General features: G+C 42.8%; 1 protein-coding gene across 1 annotated transcript in view; it reads left to right on the top strand.

The window, feature by feature from the left end:
* The first annotated feature begins 3086 nt into the window (after positions 1–3086).
* Positions 3087–24014, top strand: part of LOC120533261 (gastrula zinc finger protein XlCGF26.1-like) — a 41307-nt gene continuing 20379 nt past the window's right edge. The window contains exons 1-2 of the mRNA XM_039760064.1: positions 3087–3234; positions 15227–15600. Coding sequence (XP_039615998.1) covers positions 3107–3234; positions 15227–15600 — 502 coding nt within the window. The 5' untranslated portion in view covers positions 3087–3106. The remainder of the gene's footprint in view (positions 3235–15226; positions 15601–24014) is intronic.

Genomic DNA, 24014 nt, shown 5'->3' with positions numbered 1-24014 from the left:
AGCAGTACTGGAGCCGACAAGTTTAGCAGAGGGCATATCTTCCAGTAGTGTGCTGGTTCAGATGGAAAACCGTATACCTGTTTGTGTGTGCAATCCTTCACTACAGGAGGCAGAACTTCCACTAGGGCACATAGTGAGTGGGCAGGGCATTGCCACTAACCCAGCTCTCACACATGATGTACAAAATTGGAATACACCAACAAGTATCAAGGAGCTACAGATATTTCTTGGACTTTGCAACTTTCACCAGCAATTTGTACCAACATTTGCAGAAATTGCCAGTCCAATGACCCAGCTGTTGCAGAAGGAAGTCAAATTCAAATGAAGTGACACTCAGCAGCTAGCATTCGAGGAGTCGAAGAAACAGTTGACAACAGCACCAGTAACTGGCTTTGTTGTATTATTAAAAAAAAAAAAAGTTGGCTTAGTGTTAGTCAGTTCTTAATAGTGACTTATTTTGAGTATATAGCTAAGCCCATGCAGTGCTGAAGAGACTCAGCACAACAGAAGGGGGAGTTAGGTAGTGTAGTGACCAGAAAAAGTTCAGGGCTGTTGTTTTAACGGCTCTAAAGTTCAGGGTGACTTTGACACGTGGTGAGTTATCTTGGTTGTCATACACAGTAAAAGCGCGGGATTTTTGGTCGTTGTTTGCTCACGGGCTTGGTGTATAGACGCACACGAAAAGCTCTCCGTACTCTGAGATAGAGCACCGACCTGTTAAGCAGCCTCTATTTCATTAAATTCAATGCAAAGGCATTGCTGAATAATTCTGAATAATGTTTTGTTAGTTATTAATGGCTTCATGACAGATATCTTTATCATGGACCAGTTTTTTCACCACGCCGCATGGATGGCAGGACAATATTAACAGTCTGTTGTGGCAGAATGAGAGCAGCAGCAAGTCATGATATTCAATAATTAACAGCAAGAATTGGCTTCTCATTAAGAAACTGGTTAGAGTGAAATTGGCTGGAGTTTGACATTCCAGCTTAGCTGGTCATCTGCTGGCTCATTTCACATCTCATTTCTGTTTGGCTGCCATTTAATGAAGAAACAAATAAATCCAGAGGACTGAATCCTTAAAAACAGGGCTATTAAAATGAATGGAAAGAGAGTTCATTAGCAGTGAAAACTGGTCAGTGATTAGGAAAAGGGCAGGAATGAAAACCTGCAGCCACTGCGACCCACCGGGACTGGAGTTGGACACCCCTGTTCTAGATGGTCTCTAATCCAAGTACTGGCCAGGCCTGAACTTGCTTAGCTTCAGGTGGAGGATGTGAAGATCACACCACTGCTTCTTGTTGCTGCCTCTCCAATCATTGAACATATTACCTTACTTCCATTAAGAATCTTTAATCCTACACCGTAAACATTTGATTATACAGTGTACATTGAGGCATTTCTTGTGTGATTTTTGGGCTATATAAGAAATAAACTGTTGTTATTAATGTAGGGTGTACTACAAGTTCACTGGTTTATCAAAAAACTGTATAAATGAGCATCCATTACCACAAAATAACCTTCTGCACACAGAAAAATGTATTTGCTAGTCATCTTTAAGTTCTTCTTTCTCACAAGTGCAAAAGTTATCAGGAACAATTTAGAATGTTGCTGCAAAGGGGGCGTTCCTTATGCAAATATGCTAACTTTATGCAAATTTAGTTTTCTGGGCCATTATGACTTTACAGCAATACAGTGATTCGCAAAAATAGTCTTGCAAAGTGAAATGATTTATTGAAATCATTGCCTTAATCATTTATTGCATTACTAAGTTTGAAGATGATGCAACGCAAAGTGGACGGGCAAATAATCTCAAATCCATTAAATCATCACAGAGGGACTTGGACAGATGACATTTAACTTGATGTTTTTTTGGAAGAAATAAGTGGATAGGACTGGCAAGCTTTCTTGGGCTGAATGGCCTGTTCTTGTCCAGATTGTTCTAATGCTCTATAGATCTTTCACTGTGAAAATATACAATTAATGTATTTCTTATTTTCCCCAAAATGTACATGAAGGTGAATTTTGAAGGACCCTGAAGTCATCCTCCTGTCTACCTCGCTATATGGTAACTTATTCTTTGTGCCTCTGGTTCTTTGTGTGATTGATAACTTTCAAATGTTTGTACGAGATCAAGCAAGTTACCGTCTGTGCCCCAGTAGTCGGGATTTCGTATTTAAATCTCATCCTACCTCACAAATAAGTGAAATCGAACAATGCAGCGCGGACCTGTTCAAACACAATTTTTCACAGTAATTTGCTGTTTTATGATGAAGAATGACTTAGTCTGCTGTGATTACAAAATACATTTTTCATTACAGTATTTTGTTGTGACACATTACAGTTAACTCCTGTGAAATGCTGGCAATTTATTACAGTGTAATATTTGCTCTTTCCTTTTTATTAACACACTGTATCAATGCTCTCTCGTTACTGTGGCACGTTGCCGATTTTACTTGTCCAGTTTCTTTGTAAATTGCCTTTGTCCATTCTTATCTGTACTATTTAGAAAAGAAATCATCACTTTAAATACATCACATGTCCTCGCAGCTCTTTTTCCCCCACCAACTACTAGATTATTTACATTCCATCCCATCATCACCCTCCTCGTCTGATTTACCTGCTACATTCAAACTCCAGTCACAATGCAGCTGTTGCGATCCGCGCTCCTCAGCGCAGATCACCTTCTGTCTCTAAATAATGTGATACTGCAACGGCTTCCGCGCCAGGCTCGAAAAGAGAAAAAGTAAAACAAAAAACAGACAAACTGACAGATATAGTAAAGTCTCACAAAAGTTTTTACTTGAACAATCAAGAAAAAGAACGCCGACCTCGTAACCCCAAACACACCCTTTTTAGCACCCCCTCCTCCCATCCCGGGTCATGCCCGCCCCCTTACCGCTTCAATCAATACCCCGCTGTCAGTCTTCCGTGCTGTACTCCCTCAATCGAACCTAACTGTCACTCAAAAAAAGGCTTCAACCTAGCTGGCACGCTACAATACTTTTGAAAACCGACTTTCTCAGCTATCTGCTTAAGATTGCTGCACACAAGCGACAGACGACCAAACGCCGACTTCACTGTTTGTCGCATTCAGTGACGTCACATGGCACCGCACTCTAAGTACGTCATCAAGTGCGACGAAAACTTGTCCGTAAATTTGAGTTGTATACAAAAGCCCGTGTTCTGTTTACGTGGAGTGAGTCGGTTTTGTCGTAATACCCAAAGACAGAAGTAAGTGATCCGAATTCGAGACTGTCACTTTATACGTGCGAGATTTTCTAATCACTTTAGTCAGTGTTAACGCAGTTCGGTTCCTGCTCGAGTGACTTGCTATTCATTCACCTTTTTCTATGGCTCAATGTAGTTCACGTTGTCGATTCCTATTTCTGCTACACACCGGCCGTTTCGTACTCATTCGGTGCCGGAAACCCCTCCAGTAAGTGTCTTCTGGGGATTGCCGAATACCTTGAGCTCGAGAAGGAAGCAACTTCACGCGAAATAGCGCTTTGATATGAAACAATAGGAGTATTTTCGCGAGTCATGTCATATAGAATAAGACATTTAGAAATATTTCTGCTTTTGCTATAGATTCTAAATGCTTAACTCTCTTTTGTTGATTTCATTATATTTTGCCCTTTCTTTGTGCAGTTTTTCCTCTTCGTTTTATCTTATTAATGACAATTAAAAATGAGCAGACCGGATACTCTGGCAAACAACACTGAATAATCAAAGGCTGCAATTACTTTAGCATCAGACCTACTGATTAGTAAATAATGGATTAATTAGAACACCTAGAAAAGTAGAATGAAAATTAAGGTGAAAATATTGTTAAAAAGAAAGCAATACATTATTCCCATATAACTGCTTGGTATCGGTGTGTGTATATGTATGTGTATATATATATATATATATATATATATATATATATATATATATATATACACACCAAAATTTGTTTTGTCATTTCTATATTGTTCCCAAAACACAGAACTTGGGAAATAACACATTACTTAATTAACCCAGCAGTCCAGTTAAAAACAGAAGCTGGTTGGAACAAAAGCCTGCAGCCACAGGACCGAGGTTGGGAAACACTGCTTCAAATAATAGATTTACAATACTTAATTCTTTGTTTTGGTGGCATCACAGTCTTGTCGGTGTAGTCGAGTTATTTAATCAGTGCATTCTGTCTATCTAGTAATCTATATGTCTTTGTAAATGAGTGTATACTTCTAGGAAGCCATATCTTCCATTCATCCATTTTCTGCCACGTCACAGGGTCAGCAGTCTAAGCAAATATACCTAAATGTCCCTTTTCTCTACCAACTCCTCCGAAGTGTTTCCAGGCAAATTGAGAGATATAATCTCTCCAGCTTGTTCTGTGTCTGCCCCGAGGCCTCCCCCCTGTTGGACAAGCTCGAAACACCATCCCAGAGGGGCATCCTAATTAGATGGCGGGGTCAGCTTAACTGGCTCCTTTTGACGCAGGTGAGCAGCTGCTCCATTTTGAGCTCTTCCCAAATGTCTGCACTTCTTACGCTAAGGGCTCATTTCTACTTCGCGCTCAGAACACGTATGCACATGCATCATGGCTTCCACGTGTTCCATCCATCCATCCTCTTCCGCTTATCCGAGGTTGGGTCACGGGGGCAGCAGCTTAAGCAGAGAGGCCCAGACTTCCCTCTCCCCGGCCACTTCTTCCAGCTCTTCCGGGAGAATCCCAAGGCGTTCCCAGGCCAGCCGGGAGACATAGTCCCTCCAGCGTGTCCTGTGTCTTCCCCGGGGCCTCCTCCTGGTTGGACGTGCCCGGAACACCTCACCAGGGAGGCGTCCAGGATGCATCCTGATCAGATGTCCGAGCCACCGCATCTGACTCCTCTCGATGCGGAGGAGTAGCGGCTCTACTCTGAGCCCATCCCGGATGACTGAGCTTCTCACCCTATCTTTAAGGGAAAGCCCAGACACCCTGCGGAGGAAACTCATTTCAGCCGCTTGTATTCGCGATCTCGTTCTTTCGGTCACTACCCATAGCTCTTACCATAGGTTAGGGTAGGAGGGTAGATGGACTGGTAAATCGAGAGCTTTGCCTTATGGCTCAGCTCCTTTTTCACCACGACAGACCGATGCAGAGCCCGCATCACTGCGGATGCCGCACCGATCCGCCTGTCAATCTCACGGTCCATTCTTCCCTCACTCGTGAACAAGACCCTGAGATACTTGAACTCCTCCACTTGGGGCAGGATCTCTCCCCCAACCCTGAGGGGGCACTCCACCCTTTTCCGGCTGAGGACCATGGTCTCGGATTTGGAGGTGCTGATTCTCATCCCAGCCGCTTCACACTCAGCTGCAAACCGATCCAGAGAGCTGAAGATCACGGCCTGATGAAGCAAACAGGACAGCATCATCTGCAAAAAGGAGTGACCAAATCCTGAGTCCACCAAACCGGACCCCCTCAACACCCTGGCTGCGCTAGAATTCTGTCCATAAAAGTTATGAACAGAATCGGTGACAAAGGGCAGCCCTGGCGGAGTCTAACTCTCACTGGAAATGGGCTCAACTTACTGCCGGCAATGTGGACCAAGTCTGACACCAGTTGCACAGGGACCGAACAGCCCTTATCAGGGGTTCCAGTACCTCATACTCCCGGAGCACTCCCCACAGGATTCCCGAGGGACATGGTCGAATGCCTTTTCCAAGTCCACAAAACACATGTAGACTGGTTGGGCAAACTCCCATGCACCCTCCAGGACTCTGCTAATGGTGTAGAGCTGGTCCACTGTTCCACGACCAGGACGAAAACCACACTGTTCCTCCTGAATCCGAGGTTCGACTATCCGACGGACCCTCCTCTCCAGAACCCCCGAATAGACTTTTCCAGGGAGGCTGAGGAGTGTGATCCCTCTGTAGTTGGAACACCCCTCCGGTCCCCTTTTAAAGAGGGGACCACCACCCCGTCTGCCAATCCAGAGGCACTGTCCCCGATGTCCATGCGATGTTGCAGAGACGTGTCAGCCAAGACAGTCCTACAACATCCAGAGCCTTGAGGAACTCCGGGCGTATCTCATCCACACCCGGGGCCCTGCCACCAAGGAGTTTTTTGACCACCTCGGTGACTTCGGTCCCAGTGATGGGAGAGCCCACCTCAGAGTCCCCAGGCTCTGCTTCCTCATTGGAAGGCATGTTAGTGGGATTGAGGAGGTCTTCGAAGTACTCCCCCCACCGACCCACAGCGTCCCGAGTCGAGGTCAGCAGCGCACCATCCCCACCATATACGGTGTTGACACTGCACTGCTTCTTCCTCCTGAGACGCAGGACAGTGGACCAGAATCTCCTCGAACGCTTCCACGTGTTCCCAGCGTTCATTTGAGCAGGTCCTCAGAAATTAACGCAACGTGTACGGGTATTGCAGTACCAGCAAAAAGTCGGGGGGGCGCAGTGTGATAGAAGTCAGAACTTGACGTCAGAGTCTCGGTTTACTATCTACATGTGACTGAAAGCCTCTCTGTGGATCCTAGTAAGACCGAAGTGCGCGCTTCGATGTTTGATGAATGGTTCAATGTGGTGAAGCAAAATGCCGACATACAAATGCATTTGTGGTGCTTTTATATTCAAGCGTCGCATATTCCCGACCGTAATGACACGATACATTTTAAGTCTCACAAACCGTCTTCTGTGCCGTCTTTATTACTATTCGGTCTTCTACTATTTTCTCTCTTCTTGTCTTTTTAACTCTTATGCCTGACACTGAGTCAACTGCACCTTCAATTTCATTGTTCCTTTGTAAAAGTGACAATGACAATAAAGATCTATTTATTTATTTTCTGGGGCTTCCTCCTGACCTGACAACAGTGGCAAACAGCAATAGATCACTACACAGAACACATTGTATGTATGATATTCCAACTTTCTGCACGTTTAGAATCCTTAGATTTATAGTTGATATCACTTTCATTATGAAATGCATTAAAGTATGTATGTTACATTTACAGATAAATCCTTAATTTCGTTTAAATAATGAATACAGTTAATAATTACACACATGGTGGTGACACAGTGGCAGAGCGGTAGCACTGCTTTCTCGCAGAGAGTCACGTCACTGGTGTGCCCTGCCTGGAGTTTGCATCTTTTCCTGGTAGGTTTCCACAGTGAGCTCTGGTTTCCTTCCAAAGATATGCAGATTTGGTGACACTGAAATGCTGCTAGTGTATGTGAGTGATTGTATTTACCTTGAAATGAGCTGATGCCCCATCTAGAGATTGTTTCTGCCTCGTGCCCAATGCTTGCTGGAATGGACACATCCCTGGATTGATGGATGTAATCATTAAACATCCTACTCAGAGATATTGCGGTAAGGTCTCATTGGAATTTAATGGGTGTTCCAGGCAATTCGCAACACAGCGAAGCCGAACCCGTTCTCACCATGATAAAATCTCGCACTGCCACCTGGTGGATTTCTCCAGATTTACTTAAAGTACTCGCACAAGTATAAACAGTAAAACGCTTGCATAGCAGGAGCGTCCGGTTGAGCATGCGTCGTGTGAAATATAAACCTGGGCTAATGGCTGAGGCAAAACACTCTGCAAAGAAAACTCTTTTCTGCGGCTTGCATCCGCAGTCTGCTTCTTTCAGTCACCACCCACAGCATGTGATCATTGGTGAGGGTAAAAACATTCAGTAGATCGACTGGTAAATTGAGAACTTTGTCTTTTGGCTCAGCTGTCTCTTCACCACAACTGACCTGTACAATGTCCACATTACTGCAGATGCTATTCCAATCGGCCTGTCGATCACCAGCTCCCCTTTTTCCCTCGCTCATTAACAAGACCCAGAGATACTTAAACTCCTCTTATTGAGGTAGCACTTCATCCTCATCCCCTTCCCGAAGAGGGCACTTCACCCATTTCTGGCTGAGCACCATGACCGCAAACTTAGAGTTGCTGATCCACATTTTGGCCGCTTCACACTTGGCTGCAAACCACACCAGTGCCTGTCTAAGGTCACAGCCCGATGGAGCCACCGGGACCACAAAACCTACAAACAGAAGGGATGTGATCCTTAGGTCACTGTCCTGTATACCCTCCACTCCTTAGCTGTGCCTAAAAAAATCTGTCTATAAAAAGTATGTGCAGAATCAGTGACAAAGGGCTGCCTTGTCTTGATTTCCACACCCACTGAGAACAAGTATGATTTACTACAGAAATGCAAACCATGCTTAGGCCTGGTATCCCTTACTCCTGATGCACCCCGCACACTACACCCTGAGGCATGCAATCCTATGCCTGTTCAGAGTTCACAAAAATCAAGTTGACTGATTAGGCATGCTCACATGAACTCCCCCTTCGAAACCTTGAGAGTGTAAAAAAAAGGCTGATTGAGTGTTCTGCAACCAGGATGAAATCTGCATTGTTCCTCCTGAATCCAAGGATCAACTAGCAGGGGGCTTCCCCTTTCCACTACCCTAGCATAGGCCTTCCTAGGGTGGCTGAGAAGTGTGATTTCCCCCAGAAGATGGAACACAGTCTCTGACCCCCCCCCTTTTTTTTATTATTATTATTTTTTAATGGAGACCATCACCCCAGTCATTTCCCCGACCTCCACGCAATGTTGAAAAAGTGAGTCAACCAAAACAGCCCAACAACTTGTGGCAAATATCATCAAACCCTGAAATGTGCCACCAAGGCCACCTCAGCAGTTTCAGCTCCAGTAATAGACGAGTCCTCAAACAAAGGCATGTCAGGGGGATTTAAGAGGTTAAAGTGCTTCTTCCAGTGCTGAATATTATCCTCGGGTGATGTCAGCTGTACTCCATCCCTTCTATAAACTGCCTGGGCAAAGCACTGCTTCTCCATTCTGAGGGAAATACTTCAAGGCTGAGTGTTCTGTCCTTTGTTAACGTGTGTTCATAAGGGACCTCTAGTGCCTAAGTTAGGTATTGCTTTTTATTGTTCTTAAGACTCCATCTTGAAGCAGGTGGCAGACCTCCATTTCCATCCGCTGTTTATTTTCCCTTTTAAAGGCAACATCTGTGGGTATTTTGTTTCTTTATTAGTACTAGGGGGCTTTGCCCACTGCTCACTTCGCTTGCCAACCCCCAGGCCTGCGCTACACGTTAACCTCTTTGCGGTTCTGCTGCTCACGTATTGGGATGCGGATTTACAATTTAAACAGATTTTTATTTTCATGGGAAATGTTACATATACATCAACATAACATACAACTGCCAATGATTTGAATTTCATTTCTTTCTCTCTATTAGATAAAACTGTTAATGTTTTAATATGAATGGCATATCAAGATCTCCTTTGTTGTGTAACGTTATTCGCAGAAGATCTACTACATTACCTTTCTTGTTAATGGTTTTTGATATTCTTTGGGATATTGTAAGCTGATGTTTTCATCTTCCACACAATTCCCACCAACTGTTTCACCATAGTCTCTATTAATATGCATTTAATCAATTTGCCGTGTAACCGATCAACATTTTTGGTGTTAATTGGTTTGTTTTTATCGTTTTTCAGTGCTAGGATTGCCCATGTACTCAATTCTTCTGTTGATAACCCTTTGTGATGAAATTCATCAATAAGATTTGAACATAATGCAGCTTCTTTAATTGGGAACTTAAAGTGAGGAAAACCTTAAAATTTATAAGGGCTGAGAGAGCAGGAACTGTATCTGACAAAAGCATTCACAGGAATGAGAGGGGAGAGGGCCGTGTGCATGGCTGAAAATGTTTGAGAAGGCGTGACTTGAAAAAATCTCAAGGCAAAAGTTTTGTCTCGTGGGACTTGAAAAAATCTCTCTTCCAAAAAGTCTTGTCTCATTGAACCTTTTTTTTTTTTTTATATATATATATATAATAGAGAGATATACATTGTTTGAGTTTTAGTTGTTCCTTTTACAATTTTAGTGTGCATGTAAATATACAGTACAGTAATCCCTCCTCGATCGTGGGGGTTACGTTCCAGACCAACCCGCGATAGGTGAAAATCCGCGAAGTGGAAACCATATGTTTGTATGGTTATTTTTATATATTTTAAGCACTTATAAACACTCCCACACTGTTTATAAATATTCCCCGCACAGTTATACAGCATAAACCCTTTGTATTCTCTTACATATTAGGTAAGATTCATTGAAATTATGTATGTAAACACACTGTTTATATACAGTAAAACCTAAATATTATTTTAAAGATATCGAGTGTCTCCGATATCACAGATGTTACAGCCATTACGATAGACAGGCCACCAGCAATAAATACGTACAATGCAAGAAAAATTGTATACAGTAAAATGTATGTACAGTGACACTAAACGCATGTACTAAGTACTGTAAGTAGAAAATTAATTGTGGTTACTCACCAACAATGACACAATGACTTGTCCGATAACGACGAGTTTAGTTTTACTGCACAACAAAGGAGAGTGTTACAGCTCTTCTAAAGGAGCCTCTTCAGGCAACTGTATATCACCGCCGTTGTTCTTCTTCTGGCACTCTTCAATCCAAATCCCTAAAGCAGATTCCATCCAGACTACTGCCTTATTACATCCACTTACAACCCGTTTTGCACCTTGGTTAAAAGGACACTGCAGCCGTAGATCTTATATTCCTTTCCTACTTTTTAAATAAAAAGAATCGCAGCCTCATTGATGCCATGATGGCGTTCTACAGCGGTGTAGCTTTTCCCTTCCTTCGACATATCTAAAACGTTTACCTTTTTGGCAATCGTTAACATCTTCCATTGGCGCTTGGGCACGGCCCCTGAAGCAGTAGCAGGAGGAGATCGTTTTGGAGCCATAACGAAGGGCTTGACTATGCACAAAGATAAACACAAAAGAGCACAAAAGTTAACTCTTTACACAGCGAAGCAAGTTGATGCTGAATGAGCGAGACGAGACTTCCTGGTTAACGCGGCAGAATCGAATTCAGTGCTCCGTCGCTGAGCCATTCAGCACACAGGAACTTAACTGCGTTCTCTGATTGGTTAGCTTCTCCGCCAATAGCGTCCCTTGTATGAAATCAACTGAGGAAGCATGTACAGGAAGTAAAAAGACCCATTGTCCGCAGAACCCGCGAATCAGCGAAAAATCCGCGTTATATATTTAGATATGCTTACATGTAAAATCCGCGATAGAGTGAAGCTGCGAATGTTGAAGCGCGATATAACGAGGGATTACTGTATATGTATATTATTGTTCAGGCCTATTTTTATGCATTTGAATATGAAGCAGCAGGATGTCTTTGCGCTAAAGAATCTGTTTTGTAATATTTATACCATTTCATAAGGAAATAATAACAAAGTAGTTTGTATTAAATTTGAAGGCATTTTTAAAGAAGAACTAGGGGGCTCCTCTCGCATGTACTTCCATTATCTCTAACCACCAAGCGTGTGTATCACACCATCATTTTTGAATTCTTTACGATGTTCTACTTCATCATCTACTCTTTGTCTGTTATTTCCAGCCCCGGGTGTGGCTAAATTTCTTGGCATAAAGTCTCATCTTGTGGGACGTGAAAGTGGCTCTCTTCAAAAGATCACATCTCGTTGCGGGATAAAAAGTCTGGTCTCCCTAGATTTTTTATTTTTTATTTTATTATAGTAGAGAGATGTGTATTAAGTTAACAAATTCTGATAAGTATTGCTTGTTACTTTACAGTTTCACACCACTTTGATTAAATGCCTGAACATCACCAGTGCCTTGGGTGTTTGTCGAGGGAGTGTTTAGCTTGCTGCATAACTGTGTACGCAAAGACATGGCGAGGGCAGAAGGCCGAGCAAAGTTAATTTTCCATGGTCTCACAAACTCTTTCCACACCCGACATTTTGCTTCTGCAACTGCCATTGCCATGTTCCATTTGGCCTGTTGGTACCTGTTAACAGCATGTGGAGTCCCACAAGCTAACCACGTCCGAAAGGCCGCCTCCTTCAGTCTGACTGCTTCCTTTACCACTGGAGTCCACCACCGGGTATGGGGATATTGGGTTTCACTCCCACTTCCCGAAGAAATCCAAGTATGGTGCGCTCCCACAGCAGAGAGTCCATGTTCATTTGAACATGCCTTCAACTTGACCAATTGCAGAGCAGTGCACTGTGCATGTTCGACTTACCCATAAGCCATTGTGAGCATGTTGTGTTGTGTCAGCTTCTAACCATTGCAGTTATCACATAATTTTCAAATTGCCATTACCTTTTGATTTACCCTCATATCAAAAGGATTTTAAGGAACTTTAATCAGGCTAATTTTAATAGTGTGTTTCAGTGGGGAGAAGTCGAGCACATTAAGTCCTCCATCAGCTGTTCTATTTTTAAACACAACCTTTTCAACTCTGAAGCCTGTCCTCCTGTATCAAATTAAAGCAAAAAATCTTGACCATATTTGCATAACCTTTTTACCTCAGCAGATTGTCTCCCTTCATTGTTATTCACATTCGTAAAAACATTACTGTCCAAGTGTGAGTTGCTTTCTGTGCACGGCAGGCAACCAGAATATAATCGCTGAGAAAGTGTCACATTATTAATCACTCGTATTGTTTCACTGCATGTGATAAAGAAAATAATTGACAAATCTGGTGTAACAGATGGTCGGCAGCTCACCCCGGCCGGGACACCCAGAGACTGGAAGGATGGGCGAAGGCAGCTACTTTGGGACACTGCCTTCCCCAAGACGCTAGTTGGCAGCTTCCCTGGACTGTAGCGGTGCCCCAGATTCCCACAGGGAACAATGGGACATGGAGTTCTTTATCTCAGCCCTGTTAGGTACCACCAGGGGATGCTGTGGAACAAAGATGGGAGTGACCAGGGTAGTGGGAGCCCCAGCGTGAGCGCCCTGGTCGCTGGGGAACCCAAGTCTCTGTCTGGTGGAGTGTTACGGATCCAGGGACCGAAAGGCTTCCAGTCCAATGGGATTGGTCAGCTGCAGGTAGGGTGACTCCCCTGGTGCATGGCCCGGAAGGGAGAAGCAGGGGAGCCGCCAAACAGAAGGTGGCTCCAGGTTTTGTTTTTAAAGGACTGCTTCCAGCCTTTGTTTTAACCCTGTTTTAATGGATTTATTTATTGGATTTTAACCTCCACGTTTTCACCCTGTTTTTAATGGATGATTTATATATTGACATTTTGCAGCACTGCACTTTCTTTTGGACCCAGTTTTGGTTATGACTGTTTTCAATTTTTAAAAGCATTGTTTGCTCTTGCCGCCTTCCCCTTGCTTCATTTTGGTGTCCTCTTTGTCCAGCTCATCCAGTTACATTACCAATAGTGTCGGGTTCAAGACGTACCCTAAAGAAAGATGGGAGCATGGAGCAAGAACCCACATCGTCACAGTAGGGTTTAAGGGGCAACAGTGAACCCCCAGCGTCCAAACTGGCAAACTGTCATTTATTACAGTTAGGTAAAAGAATGAATATAAATGTAGTTCTTTTTCAGACCATTTGGAATGTGAATTTCACAACCAGCATCTATATGACATGGGGAAGGAGAACACCTAAGATGGTGCATTATGGATGAAGTAAGTCATGAGTGGAGACCACAGCACTGAAGGACATCTTGCTCACAATGCTTTCACAAATGCAGCAGATCTGACAATGTATACAAATGTAGGAATAAACAGTCGGCTTGCTTTCTTTGTGCTACATGAAGATACTGACACATATGCAAGACTGGACCGTGCTCACGCTGTGTGACTTAGCAATGAATGAGATGCCGTTTAGGGAAAAACAAAAATCGCATGATTTTGAGTAAAGCCGTATAGAAATTCTGGTGCAGGTACTGAATCGTATACACACAGTGATTTGACAGAATAGTCATAGGCTTTTTTCCTAAATGGTGTCTTATAGCATACTGACGCTGTATTGGATTCCTTATTATGCTGCCTAATGTCAATTGTACCATCTACTGTATAATAAGGTCGGCTTGATTTTTTTTTTTTTTCTCATACTAAAATCTACTTAATTTTCACATTGTAAATTTGTCTTAATAGGTCCAGTCTTACTGCTTTGTTTCCACTACGTTGCCACAGAAATTCAATAAGCACATCTTAGCATGAATGAACACATGAAGCAAATCCAGAGGCCTGCTATTCAGTTCTTTTATTTTAAACACAATATGTGTAAGCCTAGGAGTGAATACTGGTGGGCTACATCTATTTGAGCCTGTTGGACCTTCAGTGCACACTTCCTAATGTGATACGAAGGGTAATGAGTTACTGTGAATACACTTTAATGTGATTTCTTTAGTACTAGGGTGTTGTACCATGTTAGCCATTATGGGTGTAGCGAGAAGTCAAACAAAATGACACATTTTATAGGCTAACTAAAAAGATTTAAAATATGCAAGCTTTTGAGGAAACTCGGGGCCCCTTCTTCAGACAAGATGTAATAAATTTATGATTACATAAATTACATAATTCATTACATCATGAATGATTACCGTATATACTTGCGGATTAAGTTCTCCTGCAGATAAGTCGGGACTTGATTTTACCGTATAATTTCTGGTATTTTATAATGTCAGTTATATAAGTCGAATGCGGAAAACTTACGGTATTGGTCCAAGAGATTGATATGCTAACACCCACCTGAGAGCGTAACCACGGAGCACACTGCCCTTATTTTCTATGTATTTTGCCTACGTGCCCACACGGTAATACCCAAACTATTCCGAAGCGACGTTTGCACTGCTTTGTATTTTTTTTTTGTATCTCACACCCTCAAACACCTTTATCGTAAGAGCATCCCTTATCTACGATGGAGCGTTCGATCAGAAGAAAATATGTAGCTGGCTTTGAATTAAAAGACGTTGAAGTGGCGAAAGAAATTGCTGCAACAAAATTCGATGTGTCTGAGAAGCTGGTGTGAGATTGGAGGAGGCAAGAAGATATAAAAAAATATATATATTAAGGGTCACATTTTTGAACAAGTATATAAGTCGGGGTCTGATTTTTATGATCAATTTTTTGGGTTTCAAGACCCCACTTATACGCGAGTATATACGGTTTATCCTGCCTGAAGAAGGGGCCCGAGTTGCCTCGAAAGCTTGCATATTGTAATCTTTTTAGTTAGCTAATAAACAGTGTCATTTTTGCTTGAATTCTTACTACGTGTGATTTCTTTAAATTGTTTGACCTGACGGAAACTTTGACTGAGGAAGAGTGCTATAAAAAAGAAACAAATATTTTTAGATCTGATTGGTGTATTTATAATCGGGTTAAATTCTTTTCTTCCACCACAGTAAAGAAGAAGAAGCTGCCATTTACCTTAACACCAAGATGGATGTAAAAGAGAAGACGTGTATGGCTGACACTAATTCCATGGAGGTGATGACCGCAAATATTAAGAAGGAGGAATGTGAATGGGAGTCTGCCTACTCTAACAAGGAAAGTGTCTGCATTAAGGATGGAAATTATGAACTGGTAACTGTTGAGGGGATTAAAGAAGAGGTAGAGGAGACATCTGGCGGGATTGAGATGCACAAGCATAAAATTATGGAGCACGTTGACATCGAGTTGAGGTCGGAATCATCACAGTCTGACACAAAGAGGACTGAGGACATTTTGCCTGTTACAGTTTGCGATCAACCACCACCTACACTCAAGTCTGGAGAAAGTAAGTATGAAATAAAAAATACGTGTGAGGTTTTAATGGTTGGGATTTTGGACCAAAAAATGTAATCTTGCGTGCTTTATGTGAAACTTGTTTAAAAGAGAAGCTATGTTTTTTTCAGGTTGCCATTTATTTCTTCATACTCATGGTATGTATAAATATGTCACATGAAATTTTGTTTTAAAGTGACATTTTATAGGGCCCTATGGAATCTGTTTTTACAAATTCTGGTGTTTGTTTTTTATTTTCGGTTTTCACTGTTTTCTTTTTCCTTGATTCTGATTTTTATTTTTTAAATTGTAAGTACTGTAAACCAACACTAATGAAATGACACTTTACATTCCTTTTAATGAAACCGCACTCTAGCACAATTGAACCTTGTTTTGCACTTCCATTCATCAGGTAGGAGCCCAGAACCTCCATGATGCTGTACGCAGAGACTGCAGTAGGACAGTGAGTTCCCTCCGTAATTGTAAGAGCTGCCACTAGTTTGATGCATCCTTCTGAGATGAACTTCAATTTTAGGATCTAGTATATTTGTTACAGCCTGAGCTGATGTGTTCTTGGCCAGAAAGAACTCTTTGTGGTGGTGAATATGTTCTGCAAGGTACCATACTGATTGGAAGCAGCTATTCCACCTGGTGTTTCCTGCCTCGGGGCTTCTTGAAGAAGGTAGACTTTACCCAAGTCACTAGAGATGCAGCCTCACTAAAGTATTTGTAGTGCTGCCAGGTCTCTCCCACCCCACCAAACTGATGACATGAACAAGCAGGTTGAATGTACACTGTTGGGCAGAACCCCTTTTAAAACTTCCTGGTATGCGTTCAGACAGTATGATGCATTGTGGGTAACCACTGCGAAAATGTCATTAAGATTCAGCTGGTTGTTGTGAAGGAACTGAAGTGCTGCCTGTGAAAAGGTGGAAAAGTTGGAGCTCTCCATAAAGATAACATCTGCCAAAAAGTACTACTCTTCAGTACCTGTAATTATGTAAAGTATTTCTGATGATTCTTAAACCTTAAATGTTCACAGATTGAAAATGTGCATCATTGCATCTGTAGCTTCATCTACTGCATATCTTAAAGTAATTACAAAGCAAAAAGGTAATCTGCAAGACGATAAATACGGAATTAGTAAGGGAGACCCACTTTTAAGGGCTTGTTGCATCTGAGGAGATGCCTGCTCTTCTGACCAGGTTTGTAGGTCTATCCAGCAGGGGACACTAGCTCCCTGGTTGGAATAAGTTGTTTTGGAATTGTGGCATCTTAAGTAACCTGAACCTAAATAGATATATTATAAAGAGGCAATATCCTTCCCTGAGTGATACGGCAGTAATAAATCACATAAGACAAAATAACTTGGCTTTCTTTCATGACAGTTTACGCGGCGTAACAGGCGGGAAGCCATGACAAGACCTTTGAGTAGAGTCTGCCATTTTAGTTGCTGCGCTGGAAGGATTTTCAGGATCAGTTGACATTATCTCCCATCCGTCCGTCGGCTTCAAAGGTGTCCTGGGTAATGTTCCAAGGCTTTAAACTCTTTCTCCATGTGAAGGCCCTTTCTTAGGTAAAATCATGCCATTCCAAACAAGGCAAAGAGAAGATTCAATTTCATGCTGACTTGAACACACAGAAATAGTGCACATTGCCCATTTGGCTTTTCTTGTCCTATGCTTGGCCTAGCAGTTCTAAATGCTGAGCCCCTCTGTACTAAATCTGGCTCAGCTGTGCATGTAGAAAGAAAAGAAATACAGATCTTAAATATCTGCACAGAGCACAGTGACATTAAACTTGTATTCTGATTACAATCCGCCCTTTGTCACTGGATCTGTGACACAAAAACAATGCATGACGATCGTCTCCACAAAGCAAAAGGTACTCGATCCCCCTTCACAGTGTAGACAGTTCAAGAATGTTTGTAATGGAAATGTGGGGTGTAGTGCCCATTTGTCTAATATATCAGCATAAATAAATATTTAACAATGACAAGTTACAGTACAATTGGACATTTTAACATGGTGTTACTAAGTAGAGATCACTAAATCCCGCAAGTGGTGTAGATGGAGATTTCCTGTTATGTCTTTCATTACTTACATAGTGTTGTAACTGAATATCACTGGGCCCATGCAGTGGGTACCATAGCCTCAGATTACATTATACATCTATATAGCACCTTGATGGACTTTACTATTCTTTGGCATTCATAACATTTCTAACTACAGTATGTTGATATATGTGCCCACCCTTTGGTGTCTGATCCCTTCAAATGAGTTACAATAGTTGTAAAATAAATCTGATGCTATTCCAGATCTATTTCTATGATTATTAATAGTTGTTCTTTAGATAGTGTGATAAAGGCGCTATATAGTTCCTGACCCGGCACAGACTCACTCAGATGCACGTGTAAAAACACACAAGACTTTTATTTTCACAGCCACAACACAGTCCCAAAAGCACTTAATATAAACCACACAACTCTCCACCTTGGCACCACCACTCCTCCCAGGCAACCTCTTCCTCCTGATTCTGGGCCCCTGAGTGGTGGATGATAGCCCTTTTTATAGCCCACCCGGAAGTTCTCCAGGTGCTTGATCACCTGTTTCTAATTGCACTTCCGGGTGCGGCTGTAGAGGTGTCCAGATGCTGTCGGCCTCTTCCCAAACACCCTCTCCACGTCATGTTGGTGCTTAAGTACACAAGTGCGTTCTTATTCTTGAAGTCTATCCAACAGGAGACGGGTATCGCTGAATGTCGACTAGGGGAGACTAGAAGTCGTTGCAGCTGTTCGAATGCTCCAATACCTTCTGCCAGATGGAAGTTGAGCAAAGAGACTGTGGGGAAGACTGGGAGTGATCCTGGTACAATGCCACAGGCTTTGTGTGTACAACGCTTCATAAAAACGTCTTCAATGGAGGGCAGAGTGGTCCCAATGATCTTTTCTGCTGTGTGCACTATCCGTTGTAGGACCTTGCGGTCACAAACACTGCAGTTCCCAAACCAGAGAGAAATCTGCGATTGATCGATCGATAGATAAGATAGACAGATACTTTATTAATCGCAAATGGAAATTCACATACTCCAGCAGCAGCATACTGATAAAAAACAATATTAAATTAAAGAGTGATAACAATGAAAGTATAAAAGACAGACAATAACTTTGTATAATGTTAATGTTTCCCTCATCCGCTACAGGTGGAATTGAAGAGTCGCATAGTGGGGGTGGGGAACAATCTCCTCAGTCTGTCAGTGGAGCAGGACGGTGACAGCAGTCTGTCGCTGAAGCTGCCCCTCTGTCTGGAGATGATCCTGTTCAGTGGATGCAGTGGAGTCTCCATGATTGACAGGAGCCTGCTCAGCGCCCGTCACTCTGCCACAGATGTCAAACTTGTCCAGCTCCGTGTCTACAATAGAGCCTGCCTTCTTCACCAGTTTGTCCAGGCGTGAGGCGTCCCTCTTCTTTATGCTGCCTCCCCAGCACACCACCGCGTAGAAGAGGGCGCGCCACAACCGTCAGATAGAACATCTGCAGCATCTTATTGTAGATGTTGAAGGACGCCAGCCTTCTAAAGAAGTATAGTTGGCTCTGTCCTCTCTTGCACAGAGCATCAGTATTGACAGTCCAGTCCAATTTATCATCCAGCTGCACTCCCAGGTATTTATAGGACTGTACTCTCTGCACACAGTCACCTCTGATGATCACAGGGTCCATGAGGGGCCTGGGCCTCCTAAAATCCACCACCACCTCCTTGGTTTTGCTGGTGTTCAGTTGTAGGTGGTTTGAGCTGCACCATTTAACAAAGTCCTTGATTAGGTTCCTGTACTCCTCCTCCTGCCCACTCCTAATGCAACCCACGATAGCAGTGTCGTCAGTGAACTTTTGCACGTGACAGGACTCCGAGTTGTATTGGACGTCCGATGTATATAGGCTGAACAGGACCAGAAAAAAGTACAGTCCCCTGCGGCGCTCATGTGCTGCTGACCACAATGTCAGACCTGCAGTTCCCGAGACGCACATATTGAGGTCCGTCTTTAAGATAGTCCACGATCCATGCCACCAGGTATGAATCTACTCCCATCTCTGTCAGCTTGTCCCTAAGGAGAAGAGGTTAGATGGTGTTGAAGGCACTAGAGAAGTCCAGAAACATAATTCTTACTGCACCACTGCCTCTGTTCAAGTGGGAGAGGGATCTGTGTAGCATGTAGATGATGGCATCCTCCGCTCCCACCTTCTCCTGGTATGCGAAATGCAGAGAGTGGAGGGAGTGGCGAACCTGTGGCCTCTGGTGGTGAAGCAGCAGCCGCTCCATGGTCTTTATCACATGTGACGTATTGTGTATTTACCAGTATCACTGCATAATTGTACACTATCTTTTATCCTCCCCAACTTCACTATGGGATGTCCTTTTCCTTTTCACTTTACAAGATAACATCATTGGTGGTAAATTTTGCATATCCTCATACCCTTGAGCCCCTCTTATAATACTTTCAAGTATATTCCTAAACTTTCTATATACATGCCTTGTCCTACCCAGTGGTTTCTAGGCAAAGTTTTTTGCCTGGGGGCTTTGCAGATCCCTCCGAATAAACGTGTGGCTGGTACAGACACTAAATAGTCTTTGCCATTACTGGAACACAAACTAAACAGTCTGATTGCCATTAGAGAGCTAATGAGATGGACACATTGGGACTTTCCCTTCAGCAGAAGAACACTTCACTTGTCCTGCACTGGATACAGCAGTAAATCAAGGGAGTCTTTGCATTCAACATCTGTCATCTCTTCAGAAGCATTTTGCAGTCTATTTGTGTTAAAGTCCATAAAAACTTTGATTTTTGCAACAAATGTCTGCACAACCATATCATGGCATCAGATATACTTAGCTGGACTTACAATGTTCGTTTGATTCCGCACTCCTCCTACTCTGGAAAAGCGAGTCATTTCTTCACCAGCTATTATCAGGTATGTGCAGCAGACCAAGTGTCATTAGTACAGTAACTTTAAATCCTTATTTTAGAACACCACCTTTTATTCATCGATAAAGCACCACCACTGAGTTGGAGACGTCTGAACAACAACTAAATTGAGTGTTCAAGCTAAAATACTTGCTAAGCTAAATAAAGAAGGATGAAGGGTAGACCAAATACATAATATAAAACTATGCTTTATCTAACATACAGTATCTCACAAAAGTGAGTACATTCATCACATTTTTGTAAACGTTTTATTATATCTTTTCATGGGACAACACTGAAGATATGACACTTTAATACAATATAAAGTAGTCCGTGTACAGCTTATATAACATTGTAAATTTGCTGTCCCCTTAAAATAACTTGACACACAGCCATTCATGTCTAAACTGCTGGCAACAAAAGTAAGTACACCCCTAAGTGAAAAGTGCCCAAAGTGTCAATATTTTGTGTGGCCACCATTATTTTCCAGCACTGCCTTAACTCTCTTGGGCCTGAGGTTCACTAGAGCTTCACAGGTTGCCACTGGAATCCTCTTCCACTCCTCCATGACGACATCATGGAGCTGGTGGATGTTGGAGACCTTGCGCTCCTCCACCTTCCGTTTGAGGATGCCCCACAGATGCTCAATAGGGTTTAGGTCTGGAGACATGCTTGGCCAGTCCAGCACCTTTACCCTCAGTTTCTTTAGCAAGGCAGTGGTCGTCTTGGAGGTGCGTTTGGGGTCGTTATCATGTTGGAATACAGCCCTACAGCTCAGTTTCAGAAGGGAGAGTATCATACTCTGCTTCAGTATGTCACAGTGCATGTTAGCATTCATGGTGCCCTCAATGAACTGTAGCTCGCTAGTGCCGGCAGCATTCATGCAGCCCCAAACCGTGACACTCCCACCACCATGCTTGACTGTAGGCGACACACACTTGTCTTAGTACTTCTCACCTGGTTGCTGCCACACACGCTTGACGCCATCTGAACCAGATAAGTTTATCTCATCTCTCTTATCTCATCAGACCACAGGACATGGTGGTTCCAGTAATCCATGTCCTTAGTCTGCTTGTCTTCAGCAAACTGTTTGCAGGCTTTCTTGTGCATTGTCTTTAGAAGAGGCTTCCTTCTGGGATGACAGCCATGCAGACCAATTTAATGCAGTGTGCGGCGTATGGTCTGAGCACTGACTGGCTGACCCCTTCCACCTCTGCAGCAATGCTGGAAGCACTCATATGTCTATTTTCTAAAGACACCCTCTGGATATGACGCTGAGCACTTGCACTCAACTTCTTTGGTCAACCGTGGCGAGGCCTGTTCTGAGTGGAACCTGTCCTGTTAAACCGCTGTATGGTCTTGGCCACTGTGCTACAGCTCAGTTTCAGGGTGTTGGCAATCTTCTTATAGCCTAGGCAATCATTATGTAGAGCAACAATTATTTGTTTTAGGTCCTCAAGATTCTTTGCCATGAGGTGCCATGTTGAACTTCCAGTGACCAGTATGAGAGAGTGTGAGAGCGATAACACCAACTTTAACACACCTGAGACCTTGTAACACTAACAAGTCACATGACACCAGGGAGGGAAAATGGCTAATTGGGCTCAATTTGGACATTTTTCACTTAGAGATGTACTCACTTTTGTTGACAGCGATTTAGACATTAATGTCTGTGTGTTGAGTTATTTTGAGGGGACAGCAAATTTGCACTGTTATACAAGCTGTACACTGATTACTTTACATTGTATGAAATTGTCATATCTTCAGTGATGTCTCATGAAAAGATATAATAAAATATTTACAAAAATGTTAGAGGTGTTCTGTAATCTCCCGCTCTATCGCGGTTGAGCTATCGCGCCCCCGCTGTATCACGGAAAAAATTCAATAAGTACATCCTACCTGTATTGTACTTTGCAGCCAATTCATAACAAAGCATATGGTTTTCAGCAGACAGAGTTTCGTGTTACAGCACCCACATGATTTCTTACAAAGCCCATTATTGGCTGAAAGAGGATACTCAACCAATCGGAGCGGATTTTATTCTCTTGGGCTCTGATTAGCTGCTACTAATGTGGTGTAATCTCGCAAGAACAGCGAGCGTGGGTCCCCGACGAATTGCATAATGCATAGCGTGCTTGTGGTCCGACTCTTGTGAGCAAACTTTTCTGAGCTTTATGTTTGTTTTAAGCCCTACAATGGCTCCAGAGCATCCTGCATCTTGTAAGCCTTCTGGTAGCAGTGAGCCTAAGCGCAAGAGGAAGACCTTGACCATACAGGAGAAGGTAAAACTGATGATGATGATTATTATTATGTTACTCATATCTTTGGTCCGACATCCGTGTGTCATATGTGTATCCAAAGTGTGTTTTAATAAGTTTACATGTGTTTAAAGCGTGTGGGAGGGGTATTTTAAGGCTTAAACTATAAAAAAAAATGTGGTCTTTCTATATCGCGGATTTACACCTGTCTTGGGTGGGTCTGGAACGTAACTTCCGCGATAGGCAGGGATCACTGTACTCACTTTTGTGAGATACTGTATGTATAATACAATATACAGCACTATTAATGGAAATCGTAGACTCTCAGTTTTCAGTCTCATTTCATACATCATAAATAACAGTTAGAGATAAATGAATATGGCAAGTTATTACATTTTAACCAGGCTAGTAAAAATGTTTCTTCAATAGGATAATACACTAAACAAAATAAACACATTGCATCAGTTATCCATTACAGATGTTGTAAATTATAACAAGACTAGCAACTTGGCGCGCGCTACGCTGCGCGTTGGATGACCACAGTTGAAGGACTCAATCATAAGGACCTCTCGTCGGGTGTCTCATTGGCACGCTTTTGCCTCTTTCTTTCGCGATCACGGCGTAATCTGTCTTCTCTCTCTGTAGGGGTTTCAGTTGCCTTTCGTTGTGCGGCAGAGACGCGTCGTTGAGCTAATCTGTGTGAATGCTGAGTGTCCGTTTCTTGTAAGCGACTGTCACGTCTTTACCTCTTTGCTTCGTGATCACGCTGTAATGTGTCCTCTCTCGCAGCAGCAGGTTTAGTTGAGTTTCGTTTCGGCATTGTTCCGTAAGGTGGTCTCCGTACAAGTGCACATGGGTAGCTGAAGACGGAAAGGCATAGTGACACACACGAATTGGTGACCAGGGGAACCATCCGACTCAGACGTGGGGCTCGAAATACTTAAGTGCACATGTTATTTATAATTTAATTTTTCTTTTTTTTGTTATGAACTTCCCCAAAAGAGTTGAACCCTGTTAATAGTATATGAACAATATAATCTGTTGTAGTACGGGCGTTAATTAGCATCACACCTCATAACCTGCATACACGACATGTTTGGCTGTAACTCCAGAAGCGCGGTGGATGCTGTAAGGGTAGGTTGTGGTTTCTGTTTCTTTCGTGATTTTTTTTAATTTCATGTTATTGATTATTTAATAGGCAGAGGGGAGA

This window comes from Polypterus senegalus, chromosome 8 (assembly GCF_016835505.1).
Source record: "Polypterus senegalus isolate Bchr_013 chromosome 8, ASM1683550v1, whole genome shotgun sequence".
Classification (NCBI taxonomy): Eukaryota; Metazoa; Chordata; class Cladistia; order Polypteriformes; family Polypteridae; genus Polypterus; species Polypterus senegalus.
Note: the sequence above shows the minus strand (reverse complement) of the source record. Positions and strands in the feature narration are given on the sequence as shown.